Source organism: Oncorhynchus kisutch, linkage group LG25 (assembly GCF_002021735.2).
Source record: "Oncorhynchus kisutch isolate 150728-3 linkage group LG25, Okis_V2, whole genome shotgun sequence".
Lineage (NCBI taxonomy): Eukaryota > Metazoa > Chordata > Actinopteri > Salmoniformes > Salmonidae > Oncorhynchus > Oncorhynchus kisutch.
In genome coordinates, this window is record NC_034198.2 from 34,925,776 (window position 1) to 34,941,211 (window position 15,436).

General features: G+C 44.7%; 1 protein-coding gene and 1 pseudogene across 1 annotated transcript; one reads left to right on the forward strand and one right to left on the reverse strand.

Annotated features, from left to right (window-relative positions):
- Positions 1-340: 340 nt before the first annotated feature.
- Positions 341-7,440, forward strand: LOC109889434 (metalloproteinase inhibitor 2). Its single transcript, XM_020480857.2, has 5 exons — positions 341-846; positions 3,606-3,706; positions 3,819-3,927; positions 4,515-4,639; positions 4,743-7,440. Exons 1-5 carry the CDS (start codon positions 717-719, stop codon positions 4,938-4,940), a joined length of 663 nt encoding a protein of 220 aa, XP_020336446.1. The 5' UTR covers positions 341-716; the 3' UTR covers positions 4,941-7,440.
- Positions 7,441-11,593: 4,153 nt separating this feature from the next.
- Positions 11,594-14,955, reverse strand: LOC109888868 (sideroflexin-2-like; annotated as a pseudogene).
- Between the last annotated feature and the right edge of the window lie 481 nt (positions 14,956-15,436).

A 15,436-nucleotide genomic window follows, 5' to 3' on the forward strand; every position in this document is an offset into this window, starting at 1 on the left:
GGTCTACTGTCTAGCCTAGCTCTACTATGTTATATTTGTAAAACATTTTCGTCATATCTATCTGTCCGTCTGTCTGTCTGTGCTATCACTTTTGCATAGGAAAACACTGAATCCTACTAATTACTACATGTGCTTAATTACATAACTTTTGTTTTGAGCTGACTTCGCAGGTTCCAAATCGAATGCAATCAACTTTCTGTCGTTGCAAAACACGCTTACACGGGCGCCCGGGCGAGATTAATCGAACCCCCTCAATGTGGAGAAAAAACTACGTCCATAGGCGTGGCGTAGCGTTCGGCCGGAGCAAGGAGTTTGGGCGGGTGGGCAGGCAAAGAGAATATGAAAACTTTTAACCCAGGGCTCGAGCGCTTACCGCTGGACGAATCGTCACCGGGGGGGAGGAGTCCATCCTGCAGCAGCCTTAAAAGCCGCCTAATCACGGAGAAATGAAAACACACCCAAAAGATAGAAACGCGCAACGACTAAAAGTGAAGGTCACACACTTGTTTTTTTCCCTGCGAGGGACAACTAGCGGACTGGGGCTTTTCTTCCGTTATTTGGTCTTGGTTAACGGTCATTGTAGCTGTTGACACATAGCCTACCCACACAGACACACACCTACAGCCCACTCGACGAATTTCACTCTCTATACGGGCATTTCCCCCCCCCCCCCGCATTTCAAAGGACGGTAAACAACCGAGACACAGCTGGAGAAAATGCCGTTATCAATTAACGGCGTACTCTGCACTCTGACGGTGCTGATTCTGTGGCAGGCGGAGGAGCTCGTTGAAGCCTGCAGCTGTGCCCCGGTGCACCCACAACAGGCGTTCTGTAACGCGGACGTAGGTGAGTATAGACCGGGAACGGCTACGCCCTCACGTGCACCTTGTTGTTTCTCTACTACAGCCTCTGTCAAGAGGTCTGGTCCTTCATGGCAGGTAGTAGTGTGCTTGACAGCTCTGTCGCGATACTGGTGGCAGCGGTGGGATAAGTCAGTTGGTCGCTTATGCATTCTCTCAGGCTTAGGCCTATACGTATGATGGACGTGTCAGTTTGTACGTTCACATTGTAGTTTGTTCGTTCATACTGCAATTTGTTCACGTAGGTGATATGGTGCCATTTGGGACGCAAACAAAGTGTTCTTTACTTATACATTTGCACACTGGCTGTTTCCTGTTTCACGATACAACAGGAAATGTGTAACTGAGGTGGTTGGTTCGCATGATGATTATTAACTTTGCCTGAGATCTGAAGGCTTGTCTCCACCTGACTATGCTGCAGCCATGTACAGTAAAATAGAGGACACACACACAGTCCCCTATGAGTTTACAGTGCTTTGGGATCTGCTGTGGGGCTAGGAGTACAGTCTGACTTGTGGACGTGGCACAGCAAATAGAAAATGAAGGAGAGGAAGCCATAAAGAGGGGGAGAGAGCAGGGGAAACTAGGATGGAATAAGCAAGGTAGTATATCTGCTCGAATCCCTCTCTCTCCTCTCCTTCCTCTTTCTCTCTCTTCCTCTGAGGGGTGTAGCTGTGAGGAATGACAGGAATGTTTCTGGGGTTTTCCTGCTCTGCACCGACCTAATGTGGCAGGATAGTAACACAGACACACACATCACTTCAAAGAGACTCAGGTGCAACACACGAGACTGCACAGACGTACAGTACACACCACTGTGATGTATAGCCTTCTCTCAGTCACATACGAATGTGTCCATCTGGCAGCGTATGACATCTGGCTGTCAGTTCTGGGTACTCAAAAGGAAAAAGCTATGAAAGTTAAGGACCTCTCACAAATATACATGGTATCCATGAGAATAGGGACACACACTGAGTTGACTTACAGGGTGGGATCCTCTGACTTTGTCAACAGTATTCACTCCTCAGAAGTCATCCGCTTCCTGGTCACTCTAACTAGTGACTATGCATACCTACAAGTACCTCTTGGTGTCGCAGTCCCACTAAGTTTAGGGCTCCCGAGTGGCGCAATGGTCTAAGGCACTACAGACCCTGGTTTGATTCCAGGCTGTATCACAACCGGCAGTGATTGGGAGTCCCATGGGGCGGTGCACAATTGGAAGGCAGGCCAATCTTCATGTAAATGCACATCTCGACGATGGCGACGATACCAATAATTGCTTCTATTACACTAGATGTATGTCCTTGATCCAATTATTTTTAAATACCACACCGGATATAAGGATAATTTATAGTAGCTAATGGCAGCCTGCAGTACCCAGTCGGTCTTCAACTTGAGATTCTTAATGAGCAACACTGAGCTAGGCTGCAATGTCACTTCCTGGAGTAGTTCAAACTGCTCATGTTATGTCTACATAAATATCCCAAATGAGACATCTTAACTGACTTCCTGGGCTTCAAAGGCACTATTGAGTCTTCACATAGGAAGGAATGGAGTCACATGATCGCTGGCTTTGTCCATTCATTTAGTGTGGTGGATAACGAAGTGGAGGGTTAGAAGGAACTCAGGATGTGGTATGTGTTCATATGGGGGTTTTCATGGAAAAATGTGTAGTTCTGGTGATATGCATGTAAATGTTTTCTGCATAGCTATGGTTGGCTTGAGGTGTGAACCTCCCTGTCCCTCTAAGAGTTTCTGCTCTCAACGTGGATGATCATATGACCTAGTTAAGAAGTAGCAGGGGGGAATGGAGCCTATTTAGGAAAACATGATTCTGGAAAAGCCATTAAACAGGCAGCAGTCCCAATTCATTGTTTCCCTGAGCTGAGCGTGCTGTCTACCCTGTTCTATTCCCAGTGTCCTTAGTGCTCATTAGCTTCTGGGTCTGAATGAGGTCAGGAAGCAAGAGGGAAGAACTCTACAGAATGCAGGAGACAGGGCCAGCCAGGTTCTTATGCTGGTGCTCTGTGTGTTTGCATCACCCACCGTGAGCTCCCTCTATGAACTTGGGATATGGTTACATGTGCAGAAAAGCATGCGACCTGGACCAGGGGAGAGATGAGGGAGTCGGACTTTAACTCTGCAGTGAACCCCTCCCATGTCTGCTTCTGTTTCACGCCAGAAAGGGAACCCGAGGGGACAGGACCCTGTGGAGTGTGTGTACATTGTATTTATTTTTTTCTGTTTTTTTTTTAAATTTTTACGTTCGTTTTGTATTGCTCATATTTTCCCTGCCCATGGCTAAAGCATGATGTCGTTTGTGAGGCTTTTAAAACACAGGAACTACAGCTTATACTTTATCAGACTAGGTCTGTCCTCTATCCTTCAGTGTCTCTCTGTCTCTCGATAATCTGCCTAAATCACAGCCTTGTGGTCTAACTGACCGAAACATCTCTCCCTATCCATATGTGCTAACAAATCGTGATGTGATCTGGGGCATGAACATCTGGAATGTTACTGGCAGCCTGTTCACATCCTGAAACAGTCAAAACAACAAAGGCTGTTTTGACTCCGTGTATTGTGGGTTGTTGGTTTATTACTGTGCTGTAGGAACGCCAGGCTGTTCAGGCTGACTGGGCACCATCTGCAGGTGGTTAACTAGATGTGGTGGGAGAAGGAATTCAAACAGAAGCTTTGTTTTTGGGACTTGTGTGTGTTATGTCCTCTGATCCTGTCTCCCTGCAGTGATCCGAGCGAAGGTGGTGGGGGAGAAGGAGATAGATACTGGGAATGATATCTATGGTAACCCCATCACCAGGATGCAGTATGACATCAAACAGATCAAGGTGAGACTACATCCACGACCTCTAACCTCCTCTGACCTCTAACACGTCACCTGTGGTTGTGTATGATATGAGACCTGTGTTCATCTAACCCTGACCTGTTGTTGAGTTGTAGATGTATAAGGGTCCTGACCAGGACATTGAGGAGATCTTCACTGCTCCGGTCTCCGCTGTGTGTGGCGTTACCTTCGATACCAGTGGCAAGAAGGAGTACCTGATCTCCGGTGAGGATAGTCTGTTGGACCTTACCACACACTGATGACATAGTTAATCTCCCTCCGCTCTGTGCTAAAAGTAGCCTGATCCCAGAGCTGTTTGTGCTGCCTTGCCAACTCCTTATAACACTATTAACTGTAAGAGTAGGCAAGACTGCATAAACAGATCTGGGATCAGGCTGTGTCAGAAGGTGCCGAGTGAGCACAACTGGAGCAGACATGGGCTAGATGTAAAGCGAGACACAGAGGGACATTAGATCATGTGTGCTCTGGTTTCCCTACTTTTTCTTTTACACACACAGCCTAATTATAGGGAACACCAGGCCAGGGACTGCTGAGGCTAGTGTTTCCTCCTTTAGAATTCCCAATGTACCTCGTCATGGTGATAACCATTTTCTGTAAGACTAGCCTTTCAATGACTCACCCCTCTCCTCATTCTACTCCTCACATCCTCTCCCTTTTCTAACTGCTGTCTGTCCCCATCTAAGGAAGGGGGAGGAAGAGAAAAGCACGTCTGATTTCGTGCTTCAGAACCACATTTCTTTTGCTGTTTTTTTAAAGAGGATCTCTTCCCTGCCTTATCTTTTCTTCTGCAGGCAAGGTGGAGGCAGGTGGGAAGATGCATGTGACCCTGTGTGACTACATCACTCCCTGGGAGTCCATGAGCCCCACTCAGAAGAAGAGTCTGACTCAGCGCTATCAGATGGGCTGTGACTGCAAGGTATGGAGGGGGTGGGGAGCAGGATGGGGATTTGGAGGAGGTAGATTGGTAGAGAAACATCTCCTGTGACTTGTCTTAACCTGGTGTTTGTGTCTCTGTGTAGATTGTGTGCTGCCCCTCCCTGCCCTGTGCCATCTCCGCTCCAGAGGAGTGTCTGTGGACAGACCTGATGATGGAGAAGCAGGTGTACGGTCGCCAAGCCAACCACTATGCCTGCGTTAAGAGGGCCGACGGCTCCTGTTCCTGGTACCGCGGTAATGCTCCACCCAAGAAGGAGTTCCTGGACATCGAGGACCCCTAGTCACTTCCTTCCAGCTGCCCACTGCAAAGCCTGATTTTGTTTTTTTGTTTGAATTTTTAAAGAAAAATACATCTAAACAATTTGGTGAAATATTAGGAGAAAATAAGTTTTGTGTGAAAGGGCAAGATTAATATGATACACATCAAATATAACGAGGCAAAGCTGATTGATTTGAGTGAGATCAGTGAAATTGTTTACTGGTTCAAAAACAACTCCTAGCTACTATCCCCTTCTGTCTGCAGATCTAAAAGGACCTGATGTATTCATAGTATGGTGATGGCTTTCACAGGAGGTTGATGACACCATAATTGGGGAGGACTGGCTCGTTGTAATGGCTGGAACGGAATAAATGATACCATTCCATTGCCTCCATTCCAGACATGAGCTGTCCTCCCCTCTGCATCCTCCTGGGTAATCAATCCACATAGCTCTCTGAATGTTAATTTTGTCAAATTGCTTACACATACTTGGTTCCTTCAGGTCATCAAACAGAAGGTTTAGAGGCTAGGGGAAGGAGCCAGACTGGCTCAGGGTGTTTGTAGCGATTTAGGGTCATGAGACTGACTTGTCGAGTGATTTTCACATCCCCCTGAGGCTGGCGTCAGGAGGACTGATTCTTTAAACTATGGGTGTCTCAAATGGCACCCTATTCACTATAGAGTGCACTACTATTTTTTTTTTGACCAGCGCCCAGGTAGTGCACTCTCTAGGGAATAGGGTGCCATTTTGGACAGAGCCCTGAAAGAGGTGCACTTGATTTAATTCCTTTTGTGCACCTTCTGGGCAGAGAACTTACCTCTTGACCTACTGTATGGAATGGCTGCCCCCACCTGTTGGGTTGGTGTCTAAATCAAGTGTAACTCTTTGCCCCTAAACTCCTACCTCTCAAACTACCCAGGTATGAACAACCCCATATCTATTCAATGATGGCTAGACAATGTTTCATTTGGTTTGATTCAAGACCTATTCCAAGTTGCCTTTTTTTTTTTTCTCTCTCTCTAGTTAAATGCTATTTGATGTTGCTTCTCATGCCCATGTTATCACCAATCAGATTGATGGTGAGGCGGGACTTCCCAGATTATTGTAATTGACATTCGGAAAGAAAATAGTTGCGTTTTTATAAGTGGTTGTGTTCATTTTGTCTGAACTCATAAGCATCCCAGTCAGAGACAGATCTGTGAATAACATTTCAAAACCTTCTAGAATGTGTGTCTCACCAGCGCAGTCTGTGAGATGATGGTATCACATTTTACCCCTGCCATTCCCCACTCTCCATAACCCTCACCCCTATGCCGCCCTCTCCTCGACAGTCCTTCTAGACTCAACACCCCCATCTGTCTCCACCCACTACCCCTTCTCTCCCTTGATGGCTATACAGCAGTGGAGGCTGGTGGTAGGCACTATAGGCTCATTGTAATGGCTGGACTGGAATTAATGGAACGGAGTTAAATGTGGCTTCCACATGTTTGACTCCATTCCAGTTGTTACAATAAGCCTTTTCTCCTACAGCTGCTCCCACCAGCCTCCACTGCTGTATGGTACCTATGCCTCATTGGAGGCTGTGGGAGGAGTTACGCATATACTTTTGTGTTTTTATAATTATTTCTGTCATTAGAACTCAATTTTATACTTTTTGAAGAGGAATTCCAGTAGAGGTAGAACCGTGTGACTCTCTGTAGTGTTCTTTAATTTAGTACCCCAGACAGGAAGATGTGTATCCCAAATGGCACCCTATTCCATTATAGTGCACTATATGGGTCTTGGTCAAAAGTAGCACACTACATAGGAAATAGGGTGCCTTACAGGACACAACCAGACAGCCGCGTTCCAGGCAGTCTTAACTGCAGTCCGTTGTGGTGTGTAAATGTTCAGATCTTACATTGCAGCAGGTAGCCTAGTGGTTAGAGCGTTGGACTAGTAACCGAAGGGTTGCAAGATCAAATCCCCAATGCCTGGAGAAGTGTTTAACTTCTCAGGAAACCATGTCAATAGGCTTTAGTGTCTTAGATGGACACAAACTCCTAATGTCTCAAAATAATGCTATATATTCATTTGGATTTAAAGTATCAGAAGCATAATTTAAGAGTGGGCTGTTTTCCATTTTGTTTGTTTCTCCCTATCGAGTCTCTTTAAAAAAAGAATAATGAAGTGGTGAATGTCTTTCGCTGGGAGCACGTGAGAGAATTTCACTCCTAGCCACCTACTTGCAAGGAAGGAACTTGCAAGGAAGGAACTTGCATAGATCTAAAGAAGCTTGGCTAGATATAAACAGACTTGTCTTTTAGATTTATCTTTTCAATGCCTTGGTAATACCATATTTCTTCTACCTTATCCAATGCTTTCTGATGTACACATCGTATGGAGGGGGTGTTGTGTGGGGGATAAAGGGGTTGAGTTTGAGTACATCCAGACTATGCATGTTTAATCCTTTGTGGACGTTCAGTTGCTGGACAAAAATATATGACAGTATTCTCAAATAAAACCAAACCCTTTGAAATAACTTTCTCTGTGTCTGTGCTGCTGGTAGTACCAATCCTTGATTTAAAAGTGTTGCACCAGTGGAGGCTGCTGAAGGGAGGATGGCTCATAATGTCTGGAAAGGAGTGAATGGCATCTCAGTTGATGCCATTACCACAAGCCTGTCCTCCCTAATTAAGTTGCCACCAACCTCCTGTGGTTACCTGACTGAAGGGTGCTGACTAAATAGAGAGAACAGCCTGCTTCCCAAATTGCACAGTGTACTTGAAGTACTTTGCCTGTTGAATGAACTTTCAAGTACAGGGAGTGAAATTTGGACTGGAGTATGCTTGATGTTGAGCATAAAGGATACCACAATTTAGATCTTAAAATGTTTTTTGGGCTGACTGTTATCCCTGCTGTGGTCAACAATGTGGCGTTCTGAAGATTATTGCTTATTGGCAATGCATCACAATGAAAATGCTAACATCGATTACAACCTATTAAAGACATTTCCTGCGCAGGAAATTGACTCAATAGCTACAGTCTGGAAATGTTGAAAGCGATCAGTGTTTTATCTGACAAAATAATATGGAAATGTTAGCCAATGCATGGAAAGGCTAGAGCTGCTCATTGGTCTCACTGGCCCAGAGGGGTGTACTACAAAGAAGGTTCAAAGATTTAACCTGCTAACATGCCTAAATATTCTGAAATACACAGGTTGGTGGCACCTTAATTGGGGAGGATGGGCTTAAGGTAATGTGGAATAAGGTTTCCATGTGTTGGATCCATTTACTCCTTTTCAGATATTAAGAGGAGTTTGAGACATTATGGGGTGGAATTGGTTAGAGCATTGGGCCAGTAACCGACAGGTTGCTAGATCGAATCCCTGGGCTGACAAGGTACACATCTGTTCTGCCTCTTAACAAGGGAGTTTAACCCCCTGTTCCTAGGCTGTCATTGTAAATTTGTTCATCACATACTTGCCTGGTTAATGTGAGGCAGCCTCCACTGCTGAAATAACTTGGTTTATTTGAAAGATAAGGCAGACCATGCCCATTTAAAGCTGAACTCAACCATAAACACCTACATTTAGCTTTGTTTATGAACCAGAAAATGTTTATTTCAGCTTGTTTAACAAAGTTATCTGGCTAACTCATTGAACATACCGTGTAGTATCCCCCTCAGGTCCTAGCCTGGTTCAAATACTACCTCAAATGTATTTTTGTTCAGAACACCTTTATTACAACCGCCAAATGCATATACATCAGTTGTACAACTTGATCAGGCTATATAGGGCTCTGGTCAATAGCAGAACACTATAGTGTTCAACTCAGCCTGAGGTCCAGAGCCTGCTGGTTTTCTGTTCTACCTGATAAATTGCACACCTGGTGTCCCAGGTCTAAATCAAAACCTAATTAGAGGGAAACAATTTTTTTTTTAAAGGGTCACAGCCTTCAAGGTCCAGAGTTGAGTTGGGCATTACTACACTCCCTGGTTTGAATCCAGGCTGTGTCACATCTGGCTGTGATTGGGAGTCCCATAGGGCGGTGCACATTAGGCCCGGGGAAGGCTGTCATTGTAAATAAGAATGTGTTCTTAACTGACTTGCCTAGTTAAATTCCTTTTTAATATAGGGAATAGGGCTGCTCTGGGAAGCGGACATTTCAGTTTCTGTTGCTCTCTGTCAAGAAGACATTGTCCCCTGGTGGTACGTTTGTATTACCACAACTTCTACATCAGTAAGGATGTAACCTAACATAGCAGGCGTAAAAGAAACGCCTTAAACTAGGGCTGCGTCCAAAAAACACCTGGGAATTCGGACTTCTGAATTCTTTAGGGGAAAAAAATGAGCTCCAACTGACAAATAATTTTTGAACTGTCATCCAACTCGGAATTCAAGACTCCGGCATCTTTCTACAGCTCCGACTTCCCGACCTGAAGATCACTGAAGTCATGATTTGACCTAGTTTCCCCCCCAGTTCCCAATTGTCTCGAAAGCGCCAGTGATCCCTGACTTATGGTGCTTTAGAGACAACTGGGAACTCGGAAATAACCGTGGTCAAATCATGACGTCGGTGACCTTCGGCTCGGAGCTGTGGAAAGATGCAAGAGTTTCCAACTTGGAATTCCGAGCAGGACGGACGTTCAAATACATTTTTCCCAGTCGGAGCTCGTTTGTCTCCGAGTTCCCAGTTGTCTTGAGCCTTGTTCAAAACAACTGGGAACTCGTAAATCTCCGACTTCAGTACTGATCTTGATGAGAGAAGAAAAATGACGGGAGGTTCTCTTCTCCACTGCGACAATACAGTAAATGTTACGGAGTCAAGTTGAGTTTCGCCTTGTTAAGGTCCAAAAACGGAAGTCGCGTTACAAGCTCTTTCCATTTCCCCTGAAAACTGGAACATCCAGTTGTTGAGGACTTGGCAGAGGCTAATTCCATTAGAGAAGAATCACAGTGTATAATACCCATGTATATCCCAGTCTTTCAGTTCTTGACTGACTGCAGTACAGAGAGGGTGGAACTAGAATCCTGAAACAAAATGCACCAAGACAGTTTAGTCAATGAGAATTATACTTGCCAATAGAAACCTGGTGGTATCAATGACTTCTTCACCACTCAGCCAAACGTACATTGGCTAGGCTCGCTTCACTTCAGTGTATGTGAACACTAAACTGTGGAACCATAGACTCAGAACACTGATGCATAGATCTTAGGGCAAAACCACAGAACCATCTGTAGAACACCTGCATGATGGCTTTAGTAAACGTCTATTCCTGATGTGGCATCACATTGTTTGGGCAATACACTACACTTCATTTGCACTGAGACGTGTACACACACACACACACACACACACACACACACACACACACACACACACACACACACACACACACACACACACACACACACACACACACACACACACACACACACACACACACACACACACACACACACACAGTTGGTTATAGTGACTCTTGACCTCAGATTAAACTAACACAGGCTGCTTCTGAATGGGACCCAAAGGGCTCTGGTCAAAAGAAGTGCACTATGTAGGAAATAGAGTGGCATTTGAGACGCAAATTATATTTGGGACACACACACACAATGTCCAAAGGGTCATTGTCCTTCCAGACAGTTTTCTAAAGGAGGTTGAAATGTGTGACTAAAGATTCAGACTGCACAAACTGTACATGGTTAGTAGCGTCACTTGAATCATACACTGTATGCAAATTAACATTATGGACAGAAGCATAAAAAGAGAATATATATATATTTATTAATTACACACACACACACACACAACTGCCAGAAGAGACTGACCCTAGTGTTACACTTGTTTAAACCGAGCTGCACTGGTGTCAGAATGGAGTCATGGTTGCATTAAGACACGTGGAGCCGTCATGAGATATGGGTCAAAAACCCACCTCAATGAAGGGATGGGATGTGCCACTGTACTCCAGTGTGGATAAAGGCACCGTTTGGAGTACAGTGGCACATCTCTATCTTCTGGAGAACATCTCCACTTCAATCACAAAGATTTGTTGAAAATAAACAAAGACAAACCAGGAGAAAGCTATTTCTCATACAAGCGTTCCTATTGGACATCGCCGAGGATGCTGATTGGCTCATTTTGTCTTTTTTTTCTTCTTCAGATGCTCTCCCTGTTTGGCCGATGATTAAGAAGGCATGTGTGTGTGTGTGTTCAGATAACTAATTTCTGTGTTCACGCAAGTGACTTATTGAACACATCCTCACTTATCAATATCTGCAATTTGGCAGTACGCCCAGACCTTGTTTTGAGAACGAAAGATATTTCAGTTTCAAGGTCTCAGCTTAGAGAGAAGAAGCCTCGTGAGGTATTGGTCAGTCACATGAATGAAGCAAACGTTAATGATTAATTATATTTTGAATAAGCTAAATCATGTAAATATGACTTGCCCTGCAGTATGTAAGAGACCTAAGGGGACTGCCCCGTTAGAGCTTCTGCCAGACGTTCATTATGGTCCATCAGGTTTGTTGGAACCCCTTCAGCGCGCTGACAATAAACAATGATTAATTTAAGATCGACTTCGAGTGTCCCTGTGTAAGAATTTCCACAACACCTACAACATGCCGTGAAGATGAGATGCTAAAACAGCTACATCATGGAGGGGCCCTACTGAACGCTACCCAGTCGACAAGCTACTTACCATTGCTGAGAGAACAGGGACCAGGCTGCCGGCACCATGAAGACCAGGCTGCAAAACAGACATGGAGTGTTAGGTGACTGTGCCCAGTAAGACAGAGACAAGTACGTTTACGTCCCAAATGGTAACCTATTCCCTACTACATGGCGCACTACTTTTGGCTAGGGCCCCATAGGGCTCTAGTTAAAAGTAGTGCACTATATAGGGGAAAGGGTGCCATTTGGCAAACCCTGAGAAATGTAGTACCAAACAACAATCTTCATTGTGAAAGCTCCTAAACAGTCCTACTTACAACGCTCCCACCATTATCACTTGTTAAGGTCCGTGGACAAAGGTGATCCTCTGTTAACAGAAAGACAGGGCTGGTTAGCTCACCAAACAGCACCTCAATCTGCACTCTAAGCACACTTAGTCAAGAACAATGTAACTGGATATTTAGTCAACAGAACTGTAACTCTGGATGTTTATTCGATAACATTGTAGCTAGTTAGCCTATGCATGTCTAGCAGCAGAATTTGGTGTTTTGATTAAAGGCCCACCTGCATAAACTTGTTATCCTCCAGTCTCTGCATGATGATGGGGAGAATGACTAGGAGAAGAGAGGGGGAAAGAAGAGAGGGAGCACAGGAGGAGAGAAAGTAGATAAAGGAGTGGCAAGTGGAAGAAGAAGGAGAGGAATGAGTCATTGTAGGGAGTAACAGGATCACGCTCCACTTTCCATTGTCTATGGAGTGAGGACTGATCTCAAATTCTACAGCCCTCCCTCTTAAACCTCTGACACTACTCATGCCCGGTGCTGCCATGGTAACCTGGGAAATGACCACCTGGGTGATGCCCTTCACAGCTGCTTTCTGTCGCGAGGAAGAGGAAAATGTAAATTTTTCTGCTCTTGTATAACAGTCAGAAATACGATATTTAGTAGAATATTTAATTATTTAGACATTACCTTGGAATGACCCAGTTTGTTTCCATTCTCATCTGTTAGAGCGATGCCATTCAGGAGCTCTCTGAGAGGAGAGAAGGAGATGGTCAACAACTCACTGTTGTCTTCATGGGGATGCTAATACACTAGGAGCACAGATGAACTCACTGTTGCCTCATCATTGGGATATTGACACAGTTAGCTGACGCCACCGCCGCAAATGGAACCGAGGGCGCCACCAGGGGAGGAGCTTTCTACAGGAAGGGGCAGAGACAAGACAGGAAGGGGAAGTGGAACATGTAATCAATCAAACCAGTGTGTGTGTGTGTGTCTGTGCATCAAACTGTACCTTTGTGTAGAGGTTGAGTCCCACAGCAGTAGCTAGAGCAGTTCTAGTTGCAGTTAAATAGGCCACTCCTATCTGACTGAAGAGGGAGAGCAGAGATAGAGTGTAAGACATTTAAATAGCTCTTGATATTCTCCTTGTGCATTACATTACATTCAGCGTAGCTGTGTGTGTGTGGTCTGCATGGTCTTACTTGGAGGTGATGGGGGAAGCAGCGTTTCTGTTGGTGTAGTTGACTAGAACGTTAAACGACTGATTCACTCACTGCCAGAACACTACAGCAGGGACTGTCCGAGAGAGAGAGAGAGAAAGAGAGAGAGAGAGACAGACAGAGAGACAGACAGAGGCAGAGAGAGAGAGAGAGAGGCAGAGAGAGAGAGAGAGACAGACAGACAGAGAGAGAGACAGAGGCAGAGAGAGAGAGAGAGACAGACAGACAGACAGAGAGAGAGACAGAGGCAGAGAGAGAGAGAGAGAGACAGACAGACAGAGAGAGAGACAGAAAGGTTTGAAATACATGACTAGAAGTCATTGCACCAAACGCACCTATCTTTGGTTCATCTATAGATCGATAATATTGTCAGAAATATATATATATATATATGTGTGTGTGTGTATGTACCTGTAGAACTGTAGCATACCGCCTGTTATGGCCATCCCTCCGGGCACTTGGAAGGACATTCGACCAATCAGGTTCATGCAATTGCCGGTGTCTGGGTGAAAGGCGGAGTCATAGAGCTTCTTGGCGTAATGCAGCTGTTCCTCTGTGGTGCCAGGGGGAAGGGAAGCTGCTCTAGAACAGGAGAACCACACATAACCCAGGTTCTCATCATAAGGAACAACAACTGTAGATATAACACTGCAGAGAAATTACTACTTCACAGTGGTATAATTAAGCAATAAGGCACCTCATGGGTTTGTGGTATATGGCCAATATACCACAGCTAAGGGCTGTATCCAGGCACTCCGCATTGCGTCGTGCTTAAGAACAGCTCTTAGCCGTGGTATATTGGCCATATACCACAAACCCATATTTTTGTAATTCTTTATTTATGGTGAAGTAGAGGGTAATAGAGGACTGTGAGATGCTCGCAAACAACAGAAACAGTGTGGTTACTAGGACGACAGGGAAACATTGAATACTGTGCTTTACTCCCCTGTGTAAAGGTTACGCGTGTTGATATGTAAAAACAAAAAAATACAAATAAATAAGATATATAACAGGACAAATAAATACACTTTAGGGCTAATCTGAAATGGCACCCTGTTACCTAAACAATGAACCAGTTTCGGCCACAGCACATTTGAGTAGAGCTCTACATAGCGAATAGTGTGCCATTTCGGACAAAGCCTATTCAATCAAAAGGAAAAAATACACATTTTTTGATGATCAATTAAGCAATAAAGCACGAGGGGGTGTGGTATATGGACAATATACCACTGCTTAGGGCTGTTCTTAGGCACGACGCATCGCAGAGTGCCTGGACACGGCCCGTAGCCGTGGTATATTGGTCATATATCACAAACCCCCGAGGTGCCTTATTGCTATTATAAACTGGTTACCAACGTAATTAGAGCAGTAAAAATACATGTTTTGCCGTACCCGTGGTATACGGTCTGATATACCATGGCTGTCAGCCAAACAGCATTTAGTGCGCGAACCACCCAGTTTATAATAATAATTATATAATTTGGTGGGTGCTTAATTATATTTGTCCTATAACACACTTACAAGTGTGTATTTGAAATGTGTTTCTAGCATATCACAACTCCGAGACACATGCAGAGAGTTGGGGTCAGAGCCAGGGTCCACTATTTAACCAGCATCCCTGGAGCAAATAGGGCCTTGCTCAAGGAATTCGAACCAGCGACCTTACGGTTATTGGCCCACCACTCTAACCTCAAGGTATCTGTGTGTGTACTTCAGTGGTGTGTGTGCATTACCTGCAGCTCTCCACCAGTGCTTTAGACTCGTCCAGTCATGGCAGTAGTGCTGTCCTCCAGTCTGTGATGTTGACAAAGTGCTTCAGTCTGCCAATAAACGTGGACTGATCCCACCGCGGCGCATCTATGTCAAACCTGCTCACAGCCATCGTAACCCTCCGCCTCATCACTTAGGTCTAAAGTCACAAACAAGGTCTCCAAACCACCTCGGCTATCCCAAACTGAGTTGAGTCTGCAGTCACCGTTTACCTCTTTGGTCCTGTACCAACACCAACGTGGTCCAATCAGCCCCTCCGCCTTTCCCTGGAAGAACAAAAAGACATGTTGATTATTTTTCTTCTTTTCAGTTGTTAGAATAGCCCACTTTAGTATAGGACTAATTTAAAATAAAAATATTTATTTAACCAGGTAAGCTAGTTGAGAACAAGTTCTCATTTACAACTGCGACCTGGCCAAGATAAAGCAAAGCAGTGCGACTCAAACAACAAAACAGAGTTACACATGGAATAAACAAAACATACAGTCAATAACACAACAGAACAAAAAGGAAAGTCTATATACAGTGTGTGCAAATGGCATGAGGAGGTAAGGCAATAAATAGGCCATAGTAGCAAGGTAATTACAATTTAG

What these genes read in the sequence shown, in the direction of transcription:
- LOC109889434 (XM_020480857.2), top strand. Translation starts at nt 717, where the DNA reads ATGCCGTTATCAATTAACGGCGTACTCTGCACTCTGACGGTGCTGATT. An exon ending in ATGACATCAAACAGATCAAG is followed by an intron (nt 3,707 to 3,818) that starts GTGAGACTACAT and finishes GTTGAGTTGTAG; the next exon opens with ATGTATAAGGGTCCTGACCA. An exon ending in AGATGGGCTGTGACTGCAAG is followed by an intron (nt 4,640 to 4,742) that starts GTATGGAGGGGG and finishes GTCTCTGTGTAG; the next exon opens with ATTGTGTGCTGCCCCTCCCT.